The 18,415-nt window shown below is 34.0% G+C and overlaps 1 protein-coding gene across 2 annotated transcripts in view; it reads left to right on the top strand.

Moving 5' to 3' along the window:
• Positions 1-9,062: 9,062 nt before the first annotated feature.
• The window catches only part of fbp (fructose-1,6-bisphosphatase), a 205,803-nt gene continuing 196,450 nt past the window's right edge, over positions 9,063-18,415 (top strand). The window contains exon 1 of one of the 2 annotated variants that reach the window (XM_069823866.1): positions 9,063-9,602. In XM_069823866.1, coding sequence (XP_069679967.1) covers positions 9,427-9,602 — 176 coding nt within the window. In that variant the 5' untranslated portion in view covers positions 9,063-9,426. The remainder of the gene's footprint in view (positions 9,603-18,415) is intronic. The other variant, XM_069823864.1, reaches the window with a different exon arrangement.

The following is an 18,415-nucleotide window of genomic DNA, read 5'->3' as shown; positions in this document are numbered from 1 at the left end:
CATCAGTATTGTTAGTATTGTTACAAATTACAAAACCTGAAACTGTTAGAATGGGATCAGGAGTAGTGACAAAAAATGTAATGTTGTAGGCCTACATCAACATGACTATTTTAATCCAGTTTCTAATAGTTTTTAAGGTTTGAAGGCCTTTTGAGGTAAACAGTATTGAACATGTGAGGGAAGGGCTATCTCTTGGTAATGGATTAGGCCTGTATATTTTATAATATTATTAACTATATATTGTTAAAGTACCTAGTAAATATCGTAATATGTATATTATATAATACTGTAAACGAGACAATATCACAGGCCTCAAACTAGATTATTCTTGTTTTTGTATAATTATACGAACATATCTGAAATAAACAAGACTACCATTGGTTAGGTTAGGATAGGATTACTTATATATTGTAATCAGGCTATATGCACAAATTTTCCAATATACTACTATCATAACTAAATAGGTAATGTTAACATTAATTTTCATAAGTTTGTGTGGTGCAAATTAAAATAATTCAAAGTAAAGTATAACAAAACTCCGACAACATTATAATTATGAACGTCAAATTCTCTTATTTTATTTATTTTTCAGTGTTTAGTCCCTTATTTCCCATTGTTCTTTGGATTTATCATTAGTGAAATATCAATTAACGGATAAATTATGTTATACACTCAGTTGATAATATAAATAATATTCACGACAAATATATAAAAACAGAAGAGATAACGAATCATAATTTAGCCCACCGATAACTTTATAACATGGTCTAAAAATTCTAGGTAGATTGGCTTTGCGCGAGACTCTGCATTTTATTCTATTCAATACAAAGGCGTACTTTATCTTATCTCTCCGCTTCGCCCACGTGACAACTATAATTAGAACTCCCTCGTTCCGAACTTGCCTAGGTCATATAGGCCAATAATATATTGTCGACAGTACATACACTGCCATCGTGATCTAGACCAGGCCGTAATGCAGGTTGTGTGACGTCACTCGATGAGTCGGGCTTTTCTATTTGAGTATACGGAGCTGAGTGAAATATATTACTTTATAGCGTGTCGGCGCTCAATTTTATTTAGTGTAATGTGTGTATAAGACCCCTTCACACTTCTTATTGCATAATATGTTGCAGAAATAATTACAAAACTGTGTTATTTTAATGTGAACGGAGTTTTACATGGTAACATAACCTGGTTGCATCAACATTTTAAGTTTGGAATGGAAGCTATTTTGAGATTTAATAAAGAAGAATTGTCTATATTGTGATTTTAATTTAGCACATCTACCTTCCTTACTTGTAGGTACAAAATTTACCACAGTCCCTCCTATGAAATTAGTGTATGTACAGTTGTGTGTTAATCTGGTAGGTTAGATAAATACAATTCATTACAACCCAGTATAGTAGGGAATAAATACATAATACAATTAAATTTTTATTCAATGTAATATGTGCATAAGTTCCATTTATGTGTTGCATAATGTGGCAGGAATAATAAATAAAACTGTGTTATTTTTATGAGAAGAGAATTTACCATGTTAACATAAGCTATCTGCGTCAACATTTTAGGCTTAAGTTGAGAACGAAAACGGTTTTGAGATTTAATAAAGAAGAAAATATTTTTAGGATAAACTTCAGAACACGGTTACGTCCTTACTTATAGGTAGAAATTTCGCCACAGTCCCTCCTATGAAATGTACATACGTTATATTACTTAGTAGCGCTGAGGTATAGTTCCGGTAATTTCTGAACTGAAAACAGTTGAATTTATTTTTTGTGGAGATGCATTTGATCCTATAAGCAAGGCATATTAAGATCCTGAACGAACCGAACTAATTTGTATATGCAAGATGTATGAATACGAAGGGAACTACCTCAGCGCTAGTTTAGCCCTAGTAACATATTAAACTAATCAGACTTCAGACTGGAGTACCGTCTGAAACGAATAAATACAATTGAAGTGTAGACAAATTGCATTTATAAGTTATACGAAGCGTTATGCTTAATTATAATGCATAATTGCGAATATGGAAATAAGGCAAGTACTGATAGAATAAACATAACCTATAACTTCAACACATTAAAATATGCGTGCGATGCAACTGAAAATTGTTGAAACGTGCATAAATGAATGTGCAAGAATTTCGTAATGAAGCATGAGTGCTTTATTTCAACTAATTACAATTCTAGATACTGTAACAGTAATGAAAACTATAGGGTATAATTTTTCGTAATATACTATATGTATCTCGTTTTTAGTTCAAATTGTGTATATTATCAAACGTCGTATTATTTACTCGTATAATGTAGGTTATTCACAAATAAAAAGGGCGCAATAATTTAAACTTAATAAGACAAATACGGTAAACTAGCAATAATAGATTAGACAAGAGTAACATCGGTAACGCTGCACTTAGGCCTAATCACAACTTACTTTACATGCCAGTCAATGTTTCACTTTCACGTATATATTATTACACATACTTAGCCTACTGTTTATAAGACCAAAATTTCACTTGACCACATAAGGGCGCAACATTTAATCGAAATAAAGGCAGGTATTACACATACGAACTTTGCCTGCAACAACGTAATTTTCACACCAGAAATAATATTATACCTTAAATTGCAAGTAAATTGTGTCACAAGTGTCTCACAATCACTGTTTAAAATTTTACTGACGCAATTACACTGCATTTCAGAGAAATATATGTTATTCTTCATGCACTGCAACTAATTCATATGGTTGAAAGACCGCCTTTCGCGATCAGCTATTAAGCGAGTCACGTGGTCTGCCTTACGGCCTGTATATAATCGATTTAGACCGACTAGACCGGTTCAGAGTTCGTGTCTCGTGATGGTGTTGGTCATTGTGCCATCTGTTGAAGATTATTGAACTACATCAAGCCGGCCTCGACTGAAAACCCTAAAGCCTATATAAAAGAGCTGTCTGTTAGTATATATGATCTAGGGTAATACTATCCTAACCTAAGCAATAGTAGTCTTGTTTATTTCATACATGTTCGTATAATTATACAAAAACAAGAATAATCTAGTTTGCAGCCTGTGATGTCTCATTTACAGTATTATATACCGGTAATATACATATTACGATATTTACTAGGTACTTTAACAATATATAGTTAATAATATTATAAAATATACAGGCCTAATCCATTTCCAAGAAATACCCCTTCCCTCACATTTTCAATACTGTTTACCTCAAAAGGCCTTCACACCTTATTAGACACTGGATTAAAATAGTCATGTTGATGTAGGCCTACAACATTACATTTTTTTGTCACTACTCCTGATCCCATTCTAACAGTTTCAGGTTTTGTAATTTGTAACAATACTAACAATACTGATGGTCATTCCATAGTGACACACATAACATTTTCGAATTAACTATGATCTTCACAGGATATTTAATTAAATACTTAGGAGTTTATGAAAGAGACATCACTGTCTTTTAACATAAGCATTCCAAAATATAAACAGAAAATCTTAATGAAAAGAAATAATTAATCATGTAAAAAATATGAAATATTATATGGTGTGAGGAACATTTTCTTGCCACTTAATTTATTATCAAAATGGAAAATGTTCATATTATTGTGCCAAATGACATAAATAGTTGTTTTTCAAAGAATTAAGACACTTGTGTAGTACATGTAACTGCTGACATACTTTAATGGAAAAAAAACAGTGCCATTAACAAATAAAATACTACGAATTATATTGTGACACACGAACATTTCTGCCAAGTTGATTACTATTTTTTTCCGTTGCATATCAAGATTTATACACAGTGCCTACAGTTCTTATTATACAAAGCAACACTTGATTACACTAAATACACATTCAGATTTAAAATGTCCTTGGTTATTTACAACCATATGTGGTGATATCTCCTGTGTAATATCATGTGATGAATACACCAATATAGGCTATCTACTTTTCCTCCCATTTGTAGTACTTTCCTTTCTTGAACATCACGGAAACTTTAAATTCGCCACCACAAGCTTTTGTAACTTCCTCTGCTTATCTGACGTCTTTTTTTTTAATTGATTATTTAACGATGTTGTATCAACTACTAGGTTATTTAGCCTCGATGGGATTGGTGATAGTGAAATTATATTTGGCGAGATGAGGTTGAGGATTTGCCATAGATTACATGACATTCGCCTTACAATTGGGGAAAACCTCGGAAAAAACCTCAACCAGGTAACTTGCCCCAATCAGGATTTGAACCCGGGCCCACTCATTTCACGGTAAGATGTGCCTACCATTACTCCACAGCAGTGGACCGAACATGGGTTATGTACATTAATTCTTTTGACTTTCGGTTAGCTTTCTTAAGAATAGGCATAAAGAAATGTGAGTTAGTGCTTTCCAGACTATCCTTGTAATATTAGTGACTTATTTCAACCAGTTTGTTACTAAAATATATACAGTACCTAAGTGTTTACTTGTGACACTGGTGATCCATTTAATTGGTATATGAGACGAATTTAATTTTGCGTTTTACAGAAGGATACATATTGACTTACTTTTGCTCACATTGATTTTAATTTTATTTGTTGTAGTCCAGTTTTCAATAACGTCAAGCTAGTTTTGCAAGGCGGTGATATGAGAATTATCACTAATTTTTTCTATATATTATACAGCCATCCACGAATAATCTTGCCTGAGAAGTGGCATTTCTATTCAAATCCTGCAATAATTTTCAGTAAATATTTTGCACCGAGAAGCTATTCTACATTTAATTTTACTTCTGAGACCAGTGAAATATATGCCAATTTTATTAGAAAGGTGCATGTATAATTATCCAATAGTATGATGTTATCTGCAACAAAAACTAAAGGGCATGAAAGAAAAGAAGAAAACATTAATGCTGTGGTTCTTAGAGTTCCATTAGAGTTACACGTTCATTGTCCACTGAAAGTTGTATTTCTCTATTGAAGTGTAAAAGAGAAACTCTCATAAATTATGTCAGAAACAAAGAAAGGCACCACCCAAATATGTAGGATAATTAATTCAATAATGTTATTACCGGGACTTTAAAAAAAGCAATCATATGTAATGGGTGGGGAAAAAATACTTTCTAATCGCGCTTCTATAGTTCGACAATGCTGACTATTCAGAGTTTTGCCTGACAGGTGAGCTACCATAAGTTCCTTGAAGTCCTAGTTATTACTGAAGCCAAATGTGTGTCTATTGTCAAGAGTCCATTTTATTTATATTTGTTAAGACATCATTCATAGACTAGTTACCGCTTTCAGTTTTGATACTACATACATTGAAATTATTCTATTATTCGTCCTATTTATACCTTTATATTGAATGATTCGGTCTATCTTCATAACACATCTCATCAACAATACTGGATAAAAAGAGTTGAATTAGCTTCCATGCTGCGTTGTATTTATTTTGTAATGTTCCTATAGCAGAAATATTAAGTAGGAATTCCTTAAAACAGATTTATATTCACTCCTATGCCTTTATATAGAATACCAGTACATATATTGTATTTCTTAAGATTTGGTTACTTTATAAACAGTATGTTAGTGCAAGGACTCTTTTTTTCATATCTAATAATTCTGGCATGTGTCAATAAATATGCTTGAGACCTCTGCCTCTCTGAATTACTCTTTACTAACTGGAAACATATTCCAAATTTATATTTTAAAAAAGTATTAAAATATCCTCACAATTTAGAGCATAACAATTCCCGAAATAATCATCCTACATTAAATTATTAAGATAAAAATGATTCAATCTATCGCTTGTAAAAATACCTTTATGGTCCTAATAAATTAAGAAATAATTTACATCGAACAGATTTATTTTAAAATGGCCTGCAGTTATTATTTTGAATTTTATTGTACCTTAATAAATTGAGTTAAGGTACAATAAAATTTCATCAAGTTTCAAACAAAGTAATTCCATCTTTCCAACAGGGGGACAATAAATACTTAAAGTAATGCTAAACTCGAAAAACTTATTGATGCAACTTAATTTCATATTCTATACCACTGGCAAAAAAAAAAAAAAAAAAAAAAAAAAAAAAAAAAAAAAAAAAAAAAAAGTGTCCTATTGTTTATACTGATTCAAGATGAATAGTTTCTTAGTGTTTGTCCATTCCACTTTTTTTTATTGTGCTTCCCATTTCTATTTTTCTCATTTTAGTAGGTACTTCACATGTAGTATATGTTTTACTTCAATACATATAATGACCATGAAGATATTTGGATATGTCTTACAAAATTCTTGCTGAAGACCATTATGGTAACATTCTGCCGCATCTGTAGTTTGTACATTTCGAAATTTTCATGCTTCAGCCCAGAATTCAGGCGGGGGGAGGGGAGGTTGATGTGCCAATGTAGTTTTCCAGAATATAATAATATTCAAAACATTCTCTAATAGGAGGGGCCTCTGATATTAGCTCTGCAAAAAATGTGTTAACGGTACTTCTGTTGCTGGTAAATAAGAAAGAACTAAATATAAAAATTTTTAACCACTTTCGAATTTCAGGTGCTTTGTGTCTCAGCTGCTGGTTTGATATAATGTTTGTTTCCTTTAATTTTCCAGAGCAAAACTGTCCTAAGCGAAATTTACACTCTGTAATTTTAACACTGGGAACATTTATTTTGGCAGCATTGTGTGATGGAATTTCATAATATAACAAGAGCTTTGAAATGATTAACTGCTAACTACTTACCTGGGTGAAAGTAGCAATGAAGTGGTTCCTGTGATTTCTGAAGTGAAAACCGTTCAATTTATAAGGAATTTTTTTGTGGAGATGCAGTTGATTGTATATGCAAGCCTAGATCATATATTGTAAAAGTGCCTAAACTAACTGACCCCAGTGCTGTCATGGAGGCCACACGAGGCCATATATCGTATGGAACCTACAATTTTTTTTAATTAATCGTATGGGGAAATGAAAATTTTGTCTGTAAGGAGCCATATGGCATATGGGTGCCTAAGTTTTGAATGTGGAGATCTATACAGATCTTAGATCATCTCTTGCTGTTCCTACTGTACCTACCGGTATTTTGTTTGATGTTCATAAACAAAAATTATCCACCTCTTCAGCACTGGAATCCAGAATTATATAAAATAATGGTTGAAAAACAAGAAGTGCTGCAAATATACACTCCAAGATTCATTCAGACAAGTGTGCATCAATGGTGGTGCTACATGGTGTATTCTTTAAATCAAACTTGTACAATTAAATTGTAAAGCAAAGCAATTTTACTTCTTCTTTAATATTAAAAAAATAATAATTAAATGACAATTGGAGAGATAGAAAGAGGAGAGTGAAATATATTTCAAGGGAGAAAACAAGGGGTGGGGTGCATGGCCAAGAAAAAAATTATCATGACAGCACTGACCAAACCTAACCTGTTACTAGCTCATGTATGTAAGGTGAATAAGCTGAGTATGAAGGAAATTACCTCAGCGCTAATTTAACTCTTATAGATGAACTATATAAAGAACTTCGAGTGTCAATATTGTCTCAAAGGTTTCTGTGTAACAAACTTCATTTAGAAATGTCCATCTGCGATTATGTTAACTGCAGAAGAAGGAAGAAATATTGTCGTCATATGAAGTTACTCTAATTTCCAATTAAGGACAAGGAAAGGCTACAAAAATTATTTTTGATTTCACCCTTATAAATTGAACGATTTTCACTTCAGAAATCACCGTAACTACCTCAGCACTAGTTTAAGTAATTTAAGGACCAGTATAAATGAAATTTGATTAAAGTGAGAAAGAAAATCGTAAGGGAAGCGGTCAGGAGGGATTGAGGTTGTCTACTAATTCGTTACAAACAACCATTATACACTATTTCATTTGACTAACGATGATTTGTACAGGGCAAAATACCTACAGTAGGGTAAATATTCTAAATCAGTACGTTTATGAGAACGGATAATAAAGTGTCAGGAAAATAACAGAATTACCGTATATTGCAATTAACTCTGCATTGGCAGAGAAACCGCACAGGGTATCGTAAATCCGCAAAAAAATTAGAAAATTGTGTAAAAAAATGCATTCAGAGCGAATTTTCCAGCCTGATAATATCTCGCCCACGTTATGGACATAATTCAATACCGTAAGACTGATATGAAACGAATACTAGAACAATTTGTTAACCAAAGACGATGTTCAGTAGTTATTTAACAACATACAGAGCAAATAAAAACACAAACGCATATTCTAGCAATAGTTCAGATGAAAAGAAAATTATTAGTACGACCGCTTATTCGTAAAAGAACATTGCCAGCTGTGTAGCCTACATGAAGCAATATATCAGGCCTACGTTATGAACACGTTGAATTTAATGTGGACGAGAAACGTACAGTTATTATTTATCTGTTTCCATATCGCATCATATAATACACCTGTAAAATGAAAACATGTAGGCCTAGCAAAGAGGAAACATTTTTGGGGGGAGGGAGTTGTAATTCTTCCCCTTTCGGATAAATTTCAGAAAAGGGATACCTGCTTTTCCTTCATATTCAAAAATTGTAAACATTGTGCACACAAAATAAATTAGTGCCTTTTCGTGAGCATCATGATGTGCATTCAACAAACGCAGACAAATCTACTCTTTTTAGTATTTTGTGATAATTGTTGCTAGTGAGGTATTGTATACTGAAAATTAAAAACAATTAGATATCGTACATCAAATGATGACATTATATATTGAACGCATACAACATTATATCAGCCATGTACCAAAATATCATCTATGTGTGTTTATGAATTTGGGTAAAACAAGCTTCTGTATGCTAGAATCCTAGTTTAGCGACACATCAAAGTAACATAACCTCACATTACAATGAGAAAGCAATTTGGAGGTGGCATGACGTAAAAAAGTCATCCCACAGTCTTATTACTCTATGTACTTTTCAGGTACTCTGCCATCTAGTGTTGTTTATTGCAAGCTCATTTCTCGACACTAGCGACGCATAGCGTCCGTTATTTTCCAGTTGCGTCTAAATTTAATATAAGCTTGGTCAATCTGTTTTATATATGATCTAGGGAGAAAGCGATATGAACAAACAACCGTCGAAGGACGTTACAACTAGACTGTAGAAGCAACAGATTAGTCGCGTTTTAGATGATAAGTCAGTATATTAAGTTCCTTGGATAAGCCAGTTACACAGTGAGCAAGTAATAATTATTATTCATTACGCTTCATCTTAATAGAAAACAACTTCTGTGTGAGGCAATACTTCTCGAACTTTGATCTCCCTGTTTATCAACCAATCATCTGTTGAATTTACATCGTCTGCTGTTTTCGGTATTAGTGCCAACTGAGAGAGTTGGGAGCTGTATAAATTGAAGGCGTGAATAAATAACAGGCTTCTGCTGGGTTTTGTTGCCGTGACGAAGTTTCTGTTAAACCAAGATGACGTCTACGGGTCCAGCTTTCGATTCTAACTATATGACATTAACAAGATTTGTTTTAGCAGAGCAAAAAAAAGTACCAACAGCTACAGGTGATTTAACACAACTGTTAAATAGCATCCAAACGGCGGTCAAGGCTGTAAGTTCTGCCGTACGAAAAGCAGGAATTGCCAAGCTGTAAGTAAGAAGAATGTTACCATAATTTAATAAGGAATTGATTTGATATTTTTGTTAAAATATGTATGAAATGTAGTGTGGCAATCATTTGCAAATTAAACAACCATGACTTAATAGTTGTTAAAAATCACTCATATCTCGCTATTATTCCAATCAATTGTATGTTTCTAATCAGAAGAAGAAAACTCATCTTTTATTGTAAATAGATACAAATTTGAAATGTGTAAAGTAGTACACTGAACTATAGTATTATACGGTAGGTTGGTAATGAAAATGTACCTGTAAATATTACCTACCGATATTTTATAATCATTGTACTATTAATGGCGGAATGTAATTTGTTGCATAATGTTTATAAATGTTCGCTGTTTCGGCTATGTTGATACCGAGACTAAGCGGTTCGATTCCCGGCTTAAGCAATGGAAGAAATTTATATTCCGTACACGAGAGTACTTGTTCACCGTTGTCATGTGATTGTCTTTGGTGTCTCTGCAGTGGCCCTGCGCCATGCTAATTCACAATTTCACATGACCAGGGATGGCCGGCCTCAAGGTATATGGATTTACTATAAGGTAGAGCCACTCGGCAATTTCCGCTAGCAGACGAACTCGTGACGTCACTTCGGAAGCTCGTTAGCCACGGGATGCATTATGGCCTCCTAGCACCGAAGTATTTGTAACAAGTTATCGCACAAAATTCTTTTAAACGACAATTTGTTTTTTGTTTAACTTTTATTTGTGAGGAAAAATGTACCACTCACAAAAGGAAACTATATTAAGCGTGTCTTATCCCTATGTGTTGCAAGTAATTTCATCTTCTAAACTGGAGAAGAGTTTGTACGAAATAATATTTTTGTATCAGAAAATATAGTTACCCTTCTTAAGAAATGTTCGTTATTAAATAGAACAATTACATAGTGAATGCTAATAATTTCCTAACATAATAACAATGACAGAAAACATAACACATTAATAAATATTATTAGAACATGCAGAAATAATAAAGCCATGGGTAGGCCTAATTATTTCTGATAGTAGGCCTATGTATTTTAATTAATATAGGCACATAATTTTTCCATATATATTACTATATCATTAGTCCTATATTTTCAAATACTCGTTATAATACACATTAAGCTGATTATTAACATAACTCACTTAAAGCTATAAACTATATTAAATGTTACAAACATATTATGCTTGACATCTTTGGACCTAGATTGGCTCTAGAGCCCTTTCAGCCTCATTTAAAATTACCATGACTCCACGGGGTGAAGTCGGTTGGAGAATAAAGCTAGCCACCTCATGCCATTCATTGACTATGAATATGTGAAGTTGTGAACACTTTATTATGTTTGAAAATAGGCTGCATATTTTCAAACACAATAATCATTAAGTAGGTATTTATATCACATACCTTTTTCCTCCTCCTCTCTTGTCAGCGCCTAGCAGAAGCTTGCCATTTACGTGCCTTCTTTCTTTGTAGTTCCGCTGCTCTTGCAGTCTTCGCTGCCGTATTCAGTGAACGAATGCGGATAAATGTCCTTGTTCTTGTATATATTTTAATTATTAATGGATGTACATGTGGAAACTTCTGTGCGAGAATGTTACACATGCCCTTAATGACGTTGCAGCAGTTTAATTTATCACCATGCACTCCTACAAACACTACTTCAAACTGTTTCACTGTGCATAGCCATTCATCTGATGGTTTGAGCAGACCTCCTCGAGACAGTTTTTCAATCCAGCCCTGATGTACCGGCAATGCATCTGGTGTAACACTAATTAATTGGCCTGTAGGATCCCCTAATGATCTATCTACTTCACGACAGCGAAAAGCAATATAGCCAGCCAAATATCGTAGACCTTCGCTGGAAAATTCAGAAACATTTTGTATGACTCTTGCTTCAGGAAGGTTTTCAACAGTAATTTCTGAAATTTCAGAATCATTTTCTATCATTGCCAATGCCTCTGTCATGTCTGGTAGAAGTCCTGCAAAAAGGTTAGAAGTAAGATAATCAATTGTATCTGCTTCTAGTTCAACAGCTGAGGAATTGAACGAAATGTCTGAAATGTTGCGACTCATTATAAGCAGCCTCAAACGGTTTTTAAATTCTACTGGAAGGGGATGGTCGTAAGTGCGTCCCAGTGCTCTTATTTGAGAGAAAAGATTTTCAAGGCAGTCTTGGTTCAGTCTAGCAGTTAAGATGTAGCTTAGCCCATACAATTTTCTGAGGTCAGAAAAACAACCTAATAAAGATCTAATGGACATTATAAAACCTTTCTGAAAAGGAAGCAGTGAAGTGTTCTTGCCAACTCTCATTTTTTCACACATGGTATGAAATGTCCTTAGGATATTCTCTTGGTCTTTAAAATGTATGCCAAAACCACTTGCAATGGGAATTTGTTCACTGTCTGGAATCCTAGAATTGAAAATATCAAAAACATCATTAACAAATTTGAAATATTCTGATGCTTCATGTTCATTTGGCAAGAGGTAACTAATGGCTTTTGCAACGTGATTTGAAAATAATTCACATGCAGGACGGACACGCTGTCGGTCTCTACCTGATACCATTAGATGGTTATATTTCAGTTTCGGGCAGATTTTTATTTCACCTCCATCCATAGATAAAATATTCTCGATAATGGTTTTGTTAATTATCTTCCCACTGGGTAAAGTAAAACCATCGTCAATGAAGTGGTTTCTCAATAATTTTATCATGTGTGGCACATCTTGGAAAACCCATATGCGCTTGGTGTCATCACTGGGGTTATCAAAACAACTTTTCTTGTGATCTACTTCCAAATCCTTCCAGACTCTCTTGTTTTTCCCACCCATGTCACAACTCCCACAATAACAACACCCACCTTTTGCACTTCTAAAATTATTTCTTTTAGCAGTGATCCTGTCATTGTAACGTCAAAATCAAAAATATTGGCTGCTTCCAATTACTGCATAGCGCTCGAACCATTACGACTTGTGCCTGGCTGTGGGGCCCATAAACTTTATCCTCATCTTGGTCATAGCACACTCTTGCATCCACATTCATTTCATCAAAACTCAGGATAAATAAAAGTTCATTTTTTGTTAAATTCTTGCATTGAGTTTGCATCATAAATAAAACATCACTTAATATGCCAGGCCTGCACTTAAAGGAATTGGAAACCCAGCGCCTTAGAGTTGACAGTGATGGTAAGGGGATTCCTACACTTTGCCTTAAATATATGTAGCATTTCCTCGATACTGAGCGGAGTGTCAAGGCTCTGCTTATATCTTCACTTGTCCATTTTGGCTTCTTTTTTGTCACCAACAAGTTCTTGATCTGGTTTTCTGTAAAAAATTTTCTCAAAACAATGGAAACTCTCTCTTTTACCTTTGCATTAATTCTGTTCTCAAGTTGCTGTATATGTTTACTTTTCCTGCTCAGAGCCAAGGTCAGTGACTTATTTTTAAGTTTTAACTTATTCATTTCAGTCTGCATTTGTTTATTGTCTTTCTCTAATTTGTCTAACCGTGCTTTCAAATGTCTTTCTGAGTCACTAGTGCTATCTGTAATTGTACCAACATCAAACTTCTTCTTCTTGGGTGATAGTGTCTTCAATCTCTCAAGCCCTCGCTTTCTTGAATCTCGATTAATCTGCCTTGTCTGTCTGTCACTTACCGTAATTTGTGGTGACTCTGGCTGGTGTGAAGATGAAGCCTCTATATTCATCTTGTTTGGTCTTGAATCGATGTCCAGATGCAATGAAGGAACTGCAGAAATTTTAAGCATCTTTTTAGGTTTAATGTTCAAGAGCTCGGCTTTCAGGTCCCTCTCATAATCTTCTGGTAGAAAATGAACACTACACAAGGTGGCATTTTTAATGTTGATTTTGTCTTTCCTTCTGCAAGCATGAATCCATTGCTTACAAACACTGTCATCCTTGGGAAAGGTGTGGTAAATCAAATCTGAACCTTTAGTCTTACGATTATAATTTTTACACGAAAACACTGCGCAACCGGGCATGGTAAATAATGCAATATGTTTTTAGGCACAAAATATTTACAATAAACTAATTAACTTAATACCACGTGGGCTAACTTAAATACATAACCTATATACTACGATTATAAAACACGTGAAAGCCCGAATTAACAACAGTAACTGCTATAAATATAATTCAGTTCATTATAACACATTTTTATTTGGAAATATTCCACTATGAGTGCAGATTTGTCACATTTAGGGCACACGTAACCAGAATCACTGCTAGAAAACAACTTATAGCTTGCTTTTAATTCATACTGCCAATTGTTTAGCTTCCTCGGTGACGTCATGCGTCAACTGTCTAAAATTTACGTGTCTGCGCATAGCCGTATGAGCACCCCCTGGGGCCGGCCTAGTGAGATTTCTAGTGTGTGATTCTGTGATTCTTCCTCCCCTACAGACTTGCCAGATGTGGCTACCAGTGTCGCCAACTCAGAATTCCATTTACCGCTGCACAAGCTTAAAAAACGCTAAACTGTATTTTAAAAAACTCCAGATTTTTTTTTAACCCAGCTTCCAAATTCCAAAAGTAAACCATACAATTTTAGGAATTTTATAGAAATAGCCTATAGACTAAATTATGGAAAGTGTGTCTAGGGTATCACTACAGTATAGTATATACAGTCACGAAGCTCAGTACTTAATAAATATGCATCCCTAGACAGTTGCTAACCACTAGGATCGCTACTATCGCCTCAACACAGACAATGCGAAATAGTACCTGTACATTCTATGGTTCCTGGTACCCTCATAAACTCCAGCTTCGTGATTGTATATACTAGACTGTGGCATTACTTTGTAGGTTCTATGTTCTATGCAAAATCGTCTTCATCCTCGTGGGACCTGTTTCATAAACACAGTAATAATATTAAGTAATAGTATTACAGTCATGAAATTTTATTTTATTAACTGACTAAATTCTGTTTCGTAAACGTTTTGTTCAACCTATAAAAATACGTACAGTAATATTATTAATTTCTTATTGACCGCATTCTATATGACATTAAGTCTGGATGGTCATGCGTGGTAAATAATGGTTATATTGTGTTTATGTCGTTTGCAACCATCATAAATAAATGATTTGAGGTTAAGTCTGACAAACGTAACCAAGTATTGCTCTACAGTTTTTTATATTATCTCTCTGTTAATAGTTGCAAATACTGAATCAAATTGGTTTGGATGAACTGCGTTTAATAGCAACAACAAAGCAAATATATATATATATATATATATATATATATATATATATATATATATATATGGCGGCTCGTGGCGGATAAATTAGGTGAAGGTCAATAGAATTCTAGGTAATTTCCTGGAATCGTTATATACCCGTGACGTCGCGAATGCTTTTGTAACCTATACGATGGGCATATTGAATTAATGTAATATATTCACCATTTTCTTAAGTTTTATGAAAAGCACAGCATATAAAATAAACAAATTTTCAACATTTTCGGAAGCTACGTCCCCTTAATCCCGAAGAATTCACTGTCCCAACAAAACTTCCACACAATACATACCACAACATAATAAAACAACCACAAGTCCACATGACATAAAAAAGACAAAATCTAACACATTTTATACAACACATCAAATTAAAAGAGTACACAAGAAATAGGACCCATAACAAAATGCAAAATCACAATCATAACCGTAAACTGTATTCATATTTTAAATCAACTTCGGAACATGCAACATCCAATATAAGCTTACCTCTCCAGTAAATTCAAGCAGTTACGATTAAATCAAAGCAGTATTATGTTGAACAGAAAACTTACACTTGAACGGAAAAGAAAGGGGCATTAGTAATTTCATCTCTTACAAGTTCATTGATGCGTTTAGAAATACAATCAATTATTTCATTTTGAATCGTTTTAGATTTCCCAGAAAGAACAGGCCTAATTTTTTCATAGTGATTTCTAATTTTCATAGGGCCAATGAAATGAGAGCCAATAATTCTTTGAAATTCCCCCTGTTCTGTGACGAAATACTCTCATCATGACCGCGAAAAGCCAACTCCTGCTTGCTTAGAAACAATACCGTATCGATTGCGGTGTGCATTACCAGTCTATTTAAACGTACGTTTTCATTAAATTGACTTACGTATAACCTATAACTTTCCTTTAGTGCATCCGCAATGGTGTTCATGTTCTTCTGCAGTGCCTAATTGCAAAATACATTTAATGTGTTCAGCTGAATCTGCATGGCTGTAAAGACCGCGATTGACATTTCTGAAATCGCAAAATCCAGTTGAATTCCAAGCGGGTTTCTTGTTCCCCAGAAGAAGACAAGGTCAACAATATAACTTCTCGTTATAGTGACTGCCACATAACCAGTTGCAATCGGCATATCACGAATCTTGAAACTGAATATTGTATGACCGACCACCACTTTTCACTTTTTTCATAGTTATATTAATGTGACTTGTTGTTCTGCGGTATTTTAAAATATCTTGCTTATCTTCTGCACACCAACGAGAGAACGGTGTCTCCAAAAGATTACACACTAAATCGTTTAACGGATTCATGTTTTCATCGCATTAATACACGTAGTATCACCTTCACACTTCGCTGCACTTGTCACAACAAAGAATACGTAAAGCGAAATCATTGGTCAGCGCGGGTCAAATGTACTACGTAGTTTCAAATGTTATGCAAACTTTCTTTATTACAGGGTACTCAAATTATTTCAAAATCCATACAAAACATAATATTCAAGAGGTGCTAACGTTAAAAAATACCAAAATATATACTTTATATACTAAATTTAAACAATATTTAACTTCTTTACAGAATATTTTATGTTTTCTTATTTAGTTGCAAAATATTACAGTTTGCCACCCTGATCCAATGTTTGGACGAGAGAGAGAGATTCTGTCTTTCAAGAATAGAGAAAGGAGATGAAAGCCTGTTCCACAGACCCTCATAATAGCCTCGCAAAAGGGACCAGTAATTCATAGTAAGCAACTCGTTGTCATGGCAACCGGGTGTGTTTACTGAAGGCGAAAAGGAAAGCCTCATTCGGACCTTCAGCTGGTCTGCTAGCCGCGTGGCCTGACTGATGAGGGGTTCGTGTGAAGTGCTGCAGTGAACGTCAACTGAGCGGATTACGCCGAACAAGATATTAAAAAATAGAGCAAAATATGGTTTAGTGAAGAATTCATTTTATTTTAATTTCTTGATAAAATATATTTTATTAAAGCACGAAAAAAGGGGTGAAGGTGGCTTTATATATATATATATATATATATATATATATATATATATATATATATATATATAATGTTTTGGAGATAATTTATTTCAGGTGGGATTGTAAATCATTGCAACTCGAAGTTATTGTTTCTGCTATTTGTTACAGTTGATCTATTTAAAAGAAACTAGTTGATAAATTTAAAATATTGTGAACAGACGTCCTTGCAAAGCGTCTTATCGCAATTTCAAGTTCCGTTATACCACGTTATACTTCGAAGTACCAGTACTGCGCAAGTGCTTATAAATACTTTAAGTTAAAAAATATATATATTGATACAAGAGTAAATGAATAAACGCACAAAAATTATCCTGGCACCAAAAATAAATAATTCAGTAATGCAATGATGACATAAGTACTTATGCGGTGAAGTGGTTCCTAGAAAATATTGATAAGTTTGAAGGTGTTTTTTTTAAATTTTTTTTAAAGTTGGTTATTTAACGACGCTGTATCAACTACTAGGTTATTTTGCGTCGATTAGATTGGTGATAGCGAAATGGTATTTGGCAAGATGAGACCGAGGATTCGCCATAGATTACTTGGCAGTCACCTTACGGTTGGGGAAAACCTCGGAAAAAACCAACCACGTAATCAGCCCAAGCGGGGATCGAACCCGCGCCCGAGCGCAACTTCAGATCAGCAGGCAAGCGCCTTAATCGACTGAGCCACGTCGGTGGGTTTGAAGATGTTGTAGAAGATTAATGTTATAATGAAATGAATAAAAATACTCAAATACTCTTAATTTGTTTGCTGATTATATTGTAAGCAATGCTCTCAAGACGTTGCCTGACTACAAAATGCAAATATGTTGTAGTTAAAGATTGCGATGTGGAATTGAAGGTACCTAAAGATCTCGCAAGTTACTTTTAGGTGATCAATAGGGGTGGTTTAAAGTAGTAGTAGTAGTAATAATAATAATAATAATAATAATAATAATAATAATAATAATAATAATAATAATAACAACAGTACTTTATTGTCAGAACAAAGATATATATCGATTTTTTTTTTAAATATAAGAACTCTCTAGCACCCCCAGAAAGAATAAGTTACATACTCGTGCTCAGGGGGCATTCCACACAGGGGCGTATTTTGCGGGCTACCGGGGCTACCGGCGGTAGCCCAAGGAAATTACAAAAGAAAAAGTTTACGGTATAACATAATGTAATAATTTTGTATTATTAGTTTTACCATAGTAATTAAAATTAAAGTAATTGTTAGATATATGTTGTGTAATAATAGGGTCAGCGGTAGCCCAAACCCTTTAACCAGTATACGCCATTGAATTTCCACATAAGTTAATGTTAAGACAATTTATTGAATAACAGAAATAGCCGATATATTTTGTAACAGATCTACTGTTGATGTAGACCTACTACTAATTCCACAATTTGGGACATCTGGTCGACATCTACAGCTGATCACCAGGATCCAGAATACAAAGCAGAGGTTAAATTAAAAATAAGATACAATATGATTTGCTCGCCAAGATCTTCACAATGTTAATTAGTGTAGACTATGTACA

Source organism: Periplaneta americana, chromosome 4, assembly GCF_040183065.1.
Source record: "Periplaneta americana isolate PAMFEO1 chromosome 4, P.americana_PAMFEO1_priV1, whole genome shotgun sequence".
In the NCBI taxonomy this organism is placed as follows: Eukaryota; Metazoa; Arthropoda; class Insecta; order Blattodea; family Blattidae; genus Periplaneta; species Periplaneta americana.
The sequence above is the reverse complement of the archived record's forward strand: the minus strand, read 5'-3'. Positions and strand labels throughout refer to the sequence as shown.